General features: G+C 49.2%; 1 protein-coding gene across 1 annotated transcript; it reads right to left on the bottom strand.

Annotated features, from left to right (window-relative positions):
* Positions 1–1,812: 1,812 nt before the first annotated feature.
* On the bottom strand, positions 1,813–11,808 carry LOC310888250 (uncharacterized protein). The gene is made up of 2 exons (XM_083814824.1): positions 7,149–11,808; positions 1,813–6,435 (listed from the first exon to the last, which is right to left on the bottom strand). The coding sequence occupies exons 1-2, from the start codon at positions 10,124–10,126 to the stop codon at positions 6,360–6,362; spliced, it is 3,054 nt and encodes a 1,017-aa protein (XP_083670950.1). The 5' UTR covers positions 10,127–11,808; the 3' UTR covers positions 1,813–6,359.
* Between the last annotated feature and the right edge of the window lie 938 nt (positions 11,809–12,746).

Below are 12,746 nucleotides of genomic sequence, written 5' to 3'. Positions count from 1 at the left end.
GGTGTACTAGGGGGTTGAAGTACCCTAATGCAGAGGAGAAGTTTATGAGGGGGTTTGGTTTGGGGTGAGTGAGGGTGTGTGTTATGTTCGATAGTTCTAGGGCTAGGATGATTCCTAGGATTGTTATGAGGATGGCAGCAGTTTTGGTGATAAGGGGTATGGTTATTGGGGGGGTTTTGGTTGGTGTGATGAAAGAGGTAATGATTATTCCTGCTGTAATGCTGCCTAGGGCGAGTCGGGTTAGGGGGGCGGTGATTAGTGGGTTGTTTTCGTTTATTGATACTATTGGGGGGATTCGGGTTTGTCCAGCTTGGACTAGGATGGTTATGCGGATGCTGTAGGTTGCGGTGAATGCTGTGGCTATAAGGGTTAGGAGTAGGGCTCAAGTATTTAGGTATGATGTGTTTAAGCTTTCGATGATGAGGTCTTTTGAGTAGAATCCGGCTAGGAATGGGGTTCCTATCAGCGCCAGGTTTCCGATGGTTAGGCAGGAAGTAGTGACTGGGAGTATTTTCTGTAGGCCTCCTATCTTTCGGATATCTTGTTCTCCGTTTAGGTTGTGGATGATAGACCCTGAGCATAGGAATAGTATGGCTTTAAAGAAGGCATGGGTTGAGATGTGTAGGAAGGCTAGTTGTGGGAGGTTTAGTCCGATAGTGACTATTATTAGTCCTAGTTGGCTGGATGTTGAGAAAGCAATGATTTTTTTGATGTCATTTTGGGTTAGGGCGCATGTGGCAGCGAATAGGGTTGATAGAGCACCTAGGCATAGGCAGGCAGTTAGGGCTGTCTGGTTGGTGGCTAGCAGGGGGTGCATGCGGATGAGCAGGAAGATTCCGGCTACTACTATGGTACTGGAGTGCAGTAGGGCTGATACTGGGGTGGGGCCTTCTATTGCTGCGGGCAGTCATGGGTGGAGTCCAAATTGGGCGGATTTTCCTGCGGCTGCGAGGATTAATCCTATGAGGGGGAGGATTGGGGTTTGGTGGGGGTGTACGGCTTGTTGGATCTCTCAGGTGTTGAATGTTGAAGCTAGTCATGCTATGCTCAGGATCAGTCCGACGTCTCCGATTCGGTTGTAGATTACGGCTCGTAGGGCGGCGGTGTTGGCATCTGCTCGGCCTTGTCATCAGCCGATGAGAAGGAAGGACATGATTCGTACTCCTTCCCAGCCTACGAATAGGAGGAATATGTTGTTTGCGGTTGTTAGGAGGAGTATGGCGACTAGGAATGTCAGTAGGTAGGTGAAAAATTTTGTTACGTATGGCTCTGAGGCCATGTATCATATGGCGAATTGTAGGATTGATCATGTTACAAATAGGGCGATTGGAAGAAATGTTATTGAGTATTGGTCTATTTTTAGGCTCAGGGGGATTTTAAAGTTTATAATGAATTTTCACTCCCAGTGGCAGGTGACAGATTCTACTCCCGAGTAGATGAATGCGGTTGTAGGGGCTAGGCTAATTAGGAATGCGGTTTTAACAGCGCGGGTGGTGGCTTGTGGGGTGTTTTTAAAGTTTTTAAATAGAAATGGCAGGATGATTGGGGTTAGGAGGATTGTCAGCGTGAGTAGTGTGAGGGAGTTGATTAGTAGTGTGGGGTTCACTATTTTTACTTGGATTTGCACCAAGATGGGTGGTTCCTAAGACCAGTGGATTGCTGTTATCCTTTAAAAGTAAGGGGGCTGAGGTTTTAGGCTCAGATGTAAGAGTTAGCAGCTCTTGTTGGTTAAACCCTCCCCTCGGCAGGTAAGAAGGTTTGAACTTCTATTCTTAGAATCACAGTCTAATGTTTGGTTTAAACTATACTTGCATGAGGGGATTCCGGAGATCAGTTCGGGTTTGAGGATTAGGAGGAATATTGGGATAATGTGGAGTGTTATGAGCAGGTGTTCTCGCGTGGTTGAGTTTTGCATAGATGTGATGTGGGAGGGGATTGAGCCTCGTTGGGTCATTAGTAGTATGAATAAGGTGTAGGAGGCGGTTAGTAGGGTTGCGATTCCTGTTAGGATGATCGTGAAGGCAGATCAGTTGAATAAGGTGATTATAATGGTTAGCTCTGCTATGAGGTTTGTTGTTGGGGGTAAGGCTATGTTTGTTAGATTGGCCAGCAATCATCAGGTAGCTATGAGTGGTAGGAGAGGTTGTAGGCCTCGTGTGAGTAGTAGAATTCGGCTGTGCGTACGTTCATAGTTTGTGTTGGCTAGGCAGAATAGTATGGAGGAAGTTAGTCCATGGGAAATTATTAGGATCATTGCCCCTGAGAATGATCAGTGGGTTTGGATTATTCCTGCGGCGATAACTAGGCCTATGTGGCTAACGGATGAATAAGCGATTAGTGATTTTAGGTCTGTCTGTCGTAGGCAGATTGAGCTAGTCATTAGGGCGCCTCATAGGGCCAGGGTTAGGAAGGGGTAGTGCAGGAGGTTGGACAGTGGGCCCATAAATAGAGTGACTCGTATAATTCCGTATCCTCCTAGCTTTAGTAGTAGGGCGGCGAGGAGTATTGAGCCTGCGATGGGTGCTTCTACGTGGGCTTTTGGCAGTCAGAGGTGTAGGCCGTATAGTGGGGCTTTTACTATGAATGCTATGAGCAGTGCTAGACCTGATAGTATTCCTGTCCATGAGGTGGATAGGGTTGGGTGGGTTAGTTGTAGGGTTGGCAGGTGCAGGGTGCCAATTTTCATGTATAGGTGTATGATTGTGATTAGCAGGGGTAGAGAGCTTACTGGCGTGTAGAATAGCAGGTAGATGCCAGCGCTTAGGCGTTCTGGTTGGTTCCCCCATCGGGTGATTAAGATTAGGGTGGGAATGAGGGTTGCTTCAAATGAGATGTAAAATAGTGCTAGTTCTGTGGTGGAAAAGGCTAGTAGGATGAATGGCTGGACTGCGACTAAGGTTGAGATAAAGATTCGTTTGCGTTGTAGGGGTTCTTGTTGCAGGTGGTTTTGGCTTGCTATGATTATGAGTGGGAGTAGTCAGCAGGATAGTACTAGGAGGGGGGATGAGATTTGGTCAATTCCTGTTCAGTTGGATAAAAATTTGTAGGGGTAGTAGGTTGGGATTAATCACTGTAGGCTTAGGGCAGCGATTAGGAGGCTGTATAAGGTGGTGTTAGTCCATAGAAATTTTGGTGGAGACAGCAGGGCTGTTGGAAGAAGTATGATTGTGGGTAGGATGATTTTTAGCATTGCAGGAGGTTTAGGTTGTGTAGATGGTCGGAGCCATGTGTGCGGGTGGAGGCTACTAGGATGGCCAGGCCTGTGCCCGCCTCACACGCTGAGAAGGTTAGCATGAGAATTGGTACCATGGTGAATGAGGAGACTTGGTTTTCGATGGATCATATTGATAGGCCTACGAATATCGATAATATTATGCTTTCAAGGCATAGTAGGGCGGATACTAGGTGGGTTCGGTGGAAGGCTAGCCCTAGTCCGCTGAAAATGAAGGCTGAGTAGAAGCTTAAATGTAGGGGCGACATAAGAAAGTTACAGGGTTGGCTGTAATCTGCTGGGTCGAAACCAGCTATCTTTTTGGTTAGACTAACTTTCTGTTATTCTGCTCATTCTAGGCCCCCTTGAATTCACTCGTAGGCCAGTCCGAGTGTTAGGAGAAGGAGGATCACTACAGTTCAGGTGAGGGTCATTAGGGGGGATTGGAGTTGGACGGCTCATGGCAGGGGGAGTAGGAGGGCGATTTCTAGGTCGAATAGGACGAACAGGATGGCTACTGAGGAAGAATCGGACTGAGAATGGTAATCGAGCAGATCCAAGTGGGTCGAATCCACATTCGTACGGTGAGAGTTTCTCTGAGTCGGGGTTTATTTGGGCGAGTCAGAAGTTTAATGCGGTTAGGGCGGCGCTTAGGATTGATGATAGGGCGAATATGAACATGAGTGCGTTCATTGCTCTCCTCTGGGTTTATACCAGATTCTAGAGATTGGAAGTCAATTGTAATTAATATACTAGAAGAGCAAGATCCTCATCAGTAGATGGTTATGTAGAGGAATAGTCAGATGATGTCTACGAAGTGTCAGTATCAGGCTGCTGCCTCGAATCCGAAGTGGTGGTCTGATGTAAAGTGGAACTTGATCAGTCGGAAGAGGCAGACGGTCAGGAAGGAGGATCCGATGATTACGTGGAGTCCGTGGAATCCAGTGGCAACGAAGAAGGTAGATCCGTAGACGCTATCGGCGATTGAGAATGGGGCTTCGTGGTATTCTATTGCTTGTAGGGCTGTGAAGTAGAATCCCATGAGGATCGTTAGGGTTAGGGCGTGGATGGCGTGTTTTCGGTTTCCTTCTGTGATGCTGTGATGGGCTCACGTTACGGTAACGCCTGAGGCTAGTAGGATGGCTGTGTTTAGTAGGGGGACTTCTATCGGGTTGAGTGGTTTAATTCCTGTTGGGGGTCATTGGCCTCCTAGTTCTGGGGTTGGGGCCAGGCTCGAGTGGAAGAACGCTCAGAAGAACCCTAAGAAGAAGAATGCTTCGGATGTGATGAAAAGGATTATGCCGTATCGTAGGCCTTTTTGGACTGTGGGAGTGTGATGGCCTTGGAAGGTGCTTTCTCGTACAATGTCTCGTCATCATTGGAGTATTACTAGGAGTATTGAGATGAGGCCTAGGGTTAGTAGTATGGATGAGTTGTAGTGGAATCACATGATTAATCCTGAGGTTGTGAGTAGGGCGGCAGCTGCCCCGAAGATTGGTCAAGGGCTTGGGTCAACTATGTGGTATGAGTGTGCTTGGTGTGCCATTAGATGTTTTCTTGTAAGTATAGGCTTAGAAGGAGCACGAAGACGTAGGCCTGGATTATGGCTACTGCTACTTCTAGGATGGTTAGGAGTAGTAGGATGATTATTGTTAGGATGGATACTGCAGGAAGGGTGGGTATTAATGCAATGGAGGCTGTAGAGATGAGTTGGATGAGTAAGTGTCCTGCTGTAAGGTTGGCTGTAAGGCGGACTCCGAGGGCTAGGGGGCGGATTAGTAGGCTGGTTGTTTCGATCAGGATTAGTGCGGGGATTAGGGGTGTAGGGGTACCTTCGGGTAATAGGTGGGCTAAAGAGGCTGATGGTTGGTTTCGTAGGCCTGTTAGTAGTGTGGCGAGCCATAGTGGGAAGGCTAGGGCTATGTTCATAGATAGTTGGGTGGTTGGGGTGAATGTATATGGAAGGAGGCCTAGAAGGTTGATTGTAAGAAGTATGATTATTAGGGATGTAAATATTATGGCTCATTTGTGGCCATTTTTGTTGAGTGGGACTATTAGTTGTTTTGTGATTAGGTGAAGGAGTCATGTTTGGATAGTAGAAAGGCGGTTGTTGATTCATCGGTTGTTTGGGGACGGGAATAGTAGGGCTGGGAAGAGTAGGGATAGTAGGATTAAGGGGATGCCGAATAGATTGGGGCTGGAAAATTGGTCAAAGAAGCTTAGGTTCATGGTCAGGATCATGGTGTGGGTTTGGTAGTGAGGGAGGTCTTATTTGATGGGGGGTTGGTTGTGGTGAAGGCTAGTAGTTTTGGTTGGATGAGGAGTGCTAGGGTTAATCAGGTTATAATTATGATTGAAAATCATGGTGCGGGGTTAAGCTGTGGCATATCATTAAGGAGGGGGAAGTCCCTCTTTGGCTAGCTTAAAAGGCTAGTGCTGTTGCATAGCTTCTTAATGATTAGGATGATGATAGAAGGGACGATCAGGCCTCGAAATGTGGGAGTGGGGTTGATTCTACTACAATGGGTATGTAGCTGTGATTAGCCCCGCAAATTTCTGAGCATTGTCCGTAAAAAATCCCAGGCCGGGTGGTAATGAATGAAGTTTGGTTTAGTCGGCCTGGGATTGCGTCTGTTTTAACTCCGAGCGTTGGGACTGCTCAGGAGTGGAGTACGTCTCCTGCAGTAATGATCACGCGGATGGGGGATTCTATTGGGATAACTACGCGGTGGTCAACTTCTAGCAGTCGGAAGTGGCCGTTGGGTAAGTCTGGGGTGGGCACTATGTAGGAGTCGAATGATAGGTCTTTGAAGTCTGTGTATTCGTAGCTTCAGTATCATTGGTGGCCGATGGCTTTTAGGGTGAGGTCTGGTTCATCGATTTTGTCCATTATGTAGAGGATTTGTAGGGATGGGAGGGCGAGGAGTACCAGGACGATAGCAGGTAGGATTGTCCAGATCAGCTCTACTTCTTGGGCGTCTACAGCATTGGACGAGAGTTTTTCTGTTAGTATGTGGGCTAAAAGGTAGAGAACTAGGCTGCAGATAGCTAGGGCAACGATTAGGGCGTGGTCGTGGAATTCAACGAGTTCTTCTATGATGGGTGATGAGGCGTCTTGGAATCTGTTGTGGTTTAACCCGGCTGGCAGCTAAACACCACACAGCCGTTCGCTCACCCTCCCCCCTCCCTCTCTGGGATGGGGGAGAGAAACGGGAAAGTGAAGCCTGTGAGTTGAGATAAAGACAGTTTATTAAGACAGGAAAATAATAATAACAATAATAATAATAATAGTGATAATGGTAATAGTATTAACAATAATAATGTGTAAGAAAACAAGTGATGCACAATGCAATTGCTCACCACCCGCTGACCGATGCCCAGCCTATTCCCGAGCAGCCGGCCCCCCCACCCCGGCCAGCCACCCCTATATATTGTTTAGCATGACGTCAGATGGTATGGAATACCCCTTTGGCCAGTTTGGGTCAGCTGTCCTGGGTCTGTCCCCTCCCAGCTCCTGCTGCACCCCCAGCCTGCTCGCTGGCAGGACAGAGCAAGAAGCCGAAAAGTCCTTGGCCTGGTGTAAACACTGCTCTGCAACAATTAAAACATCAGCATGTTATCAGCGCTCTTCTCATCCTAATCCAAAACATAGCACCCTACCAGCTACTATGAGCTACTTAACTCTGTCCTAACTGGAACCAGGACAGATATCCACCCCTTATTCCATACCATTTATGTCATGCTCAGGTTACACTCTGTCCAATACATTCTAATTAATCACCATTTTCATCTATGATATATAGCAATCATGGTAGTGATGACATACATTATTATATAATAATTAACATACTACAATTCAACTCATGGGCTATTCTCACCCAGTATCAAATCCCCTTGAGGTACACACCGGACCTCCCCATTCTTTTGCATTACCCACCAAGTGCATCCAGGTCCCTGAGCAAAAGCAATTCCACGAATGGGTTTGCCTTTTCCTGAGGCAGGAGTAGCCCAGACTGTTTTACCCAGCATGTTTCTTACGTGCACTACAGGAACTTTATCCCCTTCTACAGTGCGTAACAGGTTTGATTGGGCAGGTCCAGCTCGGTTGGCAGATCCCCTGGTATTGACTAACCAGGTGGCCTTTGCCAAATGTGTATCCCAATTTTTGAATGTCCCAGCACCCATTGCTTTCAGTGTAGTCTTCAACAGTCCATTGTATCGTTCAACTTTTCCAGAGGCTGGTGCATGATAGGGGATGTGATACACCCACTCAATACCATGTTCTTTGGCCCAAGTGTCTATAAGGTTGTTTCGGAAATGAGTCCCGTTGTCTGACTCAATTCTCTCTGGGGTGCCATGTCGCCATAAGACTTGCTTTTCAAGGCCCAGGATAGTGTTCCGGGCGGTGGCATGGGGCACAGGATATGTTTCCAGCCATCCGGTGGTTGCTTCCACCATTGTAAGTACGTGGCGCTTGCCGTTGCGGGTTTGAGGGAGTGTGATGTAATCAATCTGCCAGGCCTCTCCATATTTATATTTCAGCCATCGTCCTCCATACCAAAGAGGTTTTGACCGTTTGGCTTGCTTGATTGCAGCACATGTTTCACAGTCATGAATAACCTGTGCTGTAGTGTCCATGGTCAGGTCCACCCCTCGATCACGAGCCCATCTGTAGGTTGCATCTCTACCTTGATGGCCTGAGGTGTCATGGGCCCATCGGGCTATAAATAATTCACCTTTATGTTGCCAGTCCAGGTCCACCTGAGCCACTTCAATCTTAGCAGCCTGATCCACCTGCTGGTTGTTTTGGTGTTCTTCAGTAGCCCGATTCTTGGGCACATGAGCATCTACATGGCGTACCTTTACAACCAGGTTCTCTACCCGGGCAGCAATATCTTGCCACAATGCCGCAGCCCAGATGGGCTTGCCCCTGCGCTGCCAGTTGTTCTGCTTCCATTGCTGTAACCACCCCCACAGGGCATTTGCTACCATCCATGAATCAGTATAGAGATAGAGAACTGGCCACTTTTCTCGTTCAGCAATATCTAAAGCCAGCTGAATGGCTTTTACTTCTGCAAACTGACTCGATTCACCTTCTCCCTCAGCAGCTTCTGCAACTCGTCGTGTAGGACTCCATACAGCAGCTTTCCATCTCCGATGCTTTCCCACAATACGACAGGACCCGTCAGTGAACAAGGCATATTTCTTCTCATTTTCTGGTAGCTTGTTGTACAGGGGGGCTTCTTCAGCACGAACCACCTCCTCCTCTGGTGATATCCCAAAGTATTTGCCTTCTGGCCAGTCCATAATCACCTCCAAGATTCCTGGGCGACTGGGGTTTCCTATTCGAGCCCGCTGAGTAATCAGTGCAACCCACTTGCTCCATGTAGCATCAGTTGCATGATGCGTAGAGGGGACCCTTCCTTTGAACATCCAGCCTAGTACCGGCAGTCGGGGTGCCAGGAGGAGCTGCGCTTCAGTACCGACCACTTCCGAAGCAGATCGAACTCCTTCATATGCTGCCAATATCTCCTTTTCAGTTGGAGTATAGCGGGCTTCAGATCCTCTGTATCCCCGACTCCAAAACCCCAGGGGTCGACCTCGAGTTTCCCCAGGTTCTTTCTGCCAGAGGCTCCAGGTGGGACCATTCTCTCCGGCTGCGGTGTAGAGCACATTCTTTACATCTGGTCCTGTTCGGACTGGCCCGAGGGCTACTGCATGAACTATTTCCTGCTTAATTTGTTCAAAGGCTTGTCGTTGCTCAGGGCCCCATTCAAAAGCATTCTTCTTACGGGTTACTTGGTAGAGCGGGTTTACAATCAGACTGTAATTTGGAATATGCATTCTCCAAAACCCCACGACACCTAGGAAAGTTTGTGTTTCTTTTTTGCTAGTTGGTGGAGACATAGCTGTTATCTTGTTGATCACATCCATTGGGATTTGACGGCGTCCATCTTGCCATTTTATTCCTAAAAACTGGATCTCTCGTGCAGGTCCTTTAACTTTATTCTGTTTTATGGCAAAACCGGCCTTCAGAAGGATTTGGACTATTTTCTTCCCTTTCTCGAAAACTTCTTCTGCAGTGTCACCCCACACAATGATGTCATCGATGTACTGCAGGTGTTCAGGAGCTTCCCCCTGCTCCAGCGCAGACTGGATCAGTCCATGGCAAATGGTAGGGCTGTGTTTCCACCCCTGGGGCAGCCGATTCCAAGTATATTGGACTCCCCTCCAAGTGAAAGCGAACTGTGGCCTGCACTCTGCTGCTAGAGGGATGGAGAAAAATGCATTAGCGATATCGATTGTGGCATACCACTTGGCTGCCTTTGATTCCAGTTCATACTGGAGTTCTAGCATGTCCGGCACTGCAGCACTCAGTGGTGGCGTGACTTCGTTCAGGCCACGATAGTCCACTGTTAGTCTCCACTCACCATTAGACTTTCGCACTGGCCATATGGGACTATTAAAAGGTGAATGAGTCTTGCTGATCACTCCTTGGCTCTCCAGTTGACGAATTAGCTTATGGATGGGACTCAGGGAGTCTCGGTTGGTGCGATATTGCCGCCAGTGCACAGTTGTGGTAGCGATCGGCACTTGCTGTTCTTCAACCCTCAGCAACCCCACAACAGAAGGGTCCTCTGAGAGACCAGGCAAGGTAGACAACTGTTTAATGTCCTCTGTCTCCAAAGCAGCTATGCCAAAAGCCCAGCGGAACCCTTTTGGGTCCTTGAAATATCCTCTTCTAAGATAGTCTATGCCAAGGATGCACGGAGCATCTGGGCCAGTCACAATACGGTGCTTTTGCCACTCATTACCGGTTAGACTCACTTCAGCCTCCAATACAGTTAACTGCTGGGATCCCCCCGTCACACCATAAATACAGATGGGCTCTGGCCCTTTATAGCTTGATGGCATTAGAGTACATTGTGCACCGGTGTCTACCAAAGCCTTATACTTCTGTGCGTCTGACGTGCCAGGCCATCGAATCCACACAGTCCAATAAACTCGATTGTCCCTTTCCTCCCCCTGGCTGGAGGCAGGGCCCCTCTAGTCCTGGTCAGAATCTTCATTTCTGTGTTTAAAGGACTGCCTGCTGGAAGTTGGAGCAGCAAACCTTTCAGAGAACTCCTTTTTCCCAATTGTTTTCCTTTGCAATTCACGTACCCGTGCCTCTAGGGTCACAGTAGATTTTCCATCCCATTTTCTCATGTCCTCTCCATGGTCACGTAGGTAAAACCACAGGGTGGCGCGGTGTGTGTGCCCACCATATTGTCTTCCTTGCATAGATGAACGTTTACCCCTAATAGCTGAGACACTGGTTTGTACAGGTGGGGAGGAAAATAAACTCTCTTTAAGTTGGTGGATCTCTTCAGAAAGTTTCTCCAAGGTATTCTCTTTTAGCTGGTGGACACTGGTTCGTTCAGGTGAAGGGGAAGATAATCTTTCTTCAAGTTGGTGGATCTTTTCAGAAAGTTTCTCCAAAGCATTCTCTTTTAGCTGGTGGACACTGGTTCGTTCAGGTGAAGGGGAAGATAATCTTTCTTCAAGTTGGTGGATCTTTTCAGAAAGTTTCTCCAAAGCATTCTCTTTTAGCTGGTGGACACTGGTTCGTTCAGGTGAAGGGGAAGATAATCTTTCTTCAAGTTGGTGGATCTTTTCAGAAAGTTTCTCTAAAGCATTCTCTTTTAGCTGGTGGACACTGGTTCGTTCAGGTGGAGGGGAAGATAAATTCTCTTTAAGTTGGTGGACCTCTTCAGAGAGTTTCTCCACAGCTGAGACACAGGCCTTTAGGGAAGAGGAGAGATTTCCTTCGTACTGCCGGAGTATTTTAGTCACTTCATTCACTGTGGGATTCTCCTCCGTTTTCCAGGCTAGCATTGCCAATGAGCTGGCATATGATGATGGGGCACTCTGTACAAACTTCCGCCACATGGGTAGTGTACACCGGACTGCATCTGGATCTGCGGATGTTTGTGCGTCGTCTAGGTCCTTATAAATTACTTCCCGTACGGACAATTCCCTCAGGTACTGAATTCCCTTCTCCATGGTGGTCCATTTGCTTGGTAAACATACAAGTTCTTCCTTGAAGGGATACCTTTCCTTCACAGCTGACAGGAGACGCCTCCAGAGGCTGCGAGATTGTGCTCCATCTCCAATTGCTTTGTCAATGCATGCGTCCCTAGCAAGGGATCCCAGCCGCCTGGCTTCCTTGCCCTCCAATTCCACATAATTGGCTCCCGTGTCCCAGCACCGGAGCAGCCAGGTGACAAGCTGCTCGCCTATACAGCGACCAAAATCTTTTCGCACATCTCGTAGCTCACGCTGGTATAGAGTCCGGGTAATTACTGTTGATTTTTCGACATCCTCATCCTCATCTTCAGTCTTCTGCACCTTTGATGGCCGGTGTAGAGTCCGGGTAGTTACTGTTGATTTTCCGACATCCTCATCCTCATCTTCAGTCTCCTGCACCTTTGATGGCTGGTATGGAGTCCGGGTAGTTACTGTTGATTTTTCGCCATCCTCATCCTCATCTTCAGTCTCCTGCACCTTTGATGGCCCAGCCTCGTCTTCACTACGCCCAGACTTAGCAGAAGACTGTCTGCGTTTTAAACGACCTGAGCCTCTATACCATTTTTTCACCTTGTCTACAGGGGCAACTTGCACTGCTACAGCTCGTTTCTCTGACCCAGCCACAGGGTCTGCCACAGGGGTTGGAATACCCTCTGCGGGGTCAACTTGCACTGCTACAGCTCGTTTCTCTGACCCAGACGCAGGGTCTGCCACAGGGGTTGGAATACCCTCTGCGGGGTCAACTTGCACTGCTACAGCTCGTTTCTCTGACCCAGACGCAGGGTCTGCCACAGGGGTTGGAATACCCTCTGCGGGGTCAACTTGCACTGCTACAGCTCGTTTCTCTGACCCAGCCACAGGAGTGGGAGCAGCTGCACGAGCTGGGGCAGCTGCAGGAGCTGGAGCGGCTGCAGGGGCTGGAGCTGGAGCGGCTGCAGGGGCTGGAGCTGGAGCGGCTGCAGGAGCCGGAACGGCTGCAGGAGCTGGAGCTGGAGCGGCTGCAGGAGCTGGAGCTGGAGTGGCTGCAGGGGCTGGAGCGGCTGCAGGAGCTGGAGCTGGAGCGGCTGCAGGAGCCGGAACGGCTGCAGGAGCTGGAGCGGCTGCAGGAGCTGGAACTGGAACGGCTGCAGGAGCTGGAGCGGCTGCAGGAGCTGGAGCTGGAGTAGCTGCAGGAGCTGGAACTGGAGCGGCTGCAGGAGCTGGAGCGGCTGCAGGAGCTGGAACTGGAACGGCTGCAGGAGCTGGAGCTGGAGTAGCTGCAGGATCTGGAACTGGAGCGGCTGCAGGAGCTGGAGCGGCTGCAGGAGCTGGAGCGGCTGCAGGAGCTGGAGCTGGAACGGCTACAGGAGCTGGAGCTGGAGCGGCTGCAGGAGCTGCAGCTGGAGCGGCTGCAGGAGCTGCAGCTGGAGTGGCTGCAGGAGCTGCAGCTGGAACGGCTACAGGAGCTGGAGCTAGGTTGCTAGTA

Source organism: Anser anser, assembly GCF_964211835.1.
Source record: "Anser anser genome assembly, chromosome: 32".
NCBI lineage: Eukaryota > Metazoa > Chordata > Aves > Anseriformes > Anatidae > Anser > Anser anser.
The sequence above is the reverse complement of the archived record's forward strand: the minus strand, read 5'-3'. Positions and strand labels throughout refer to the sequence as shown.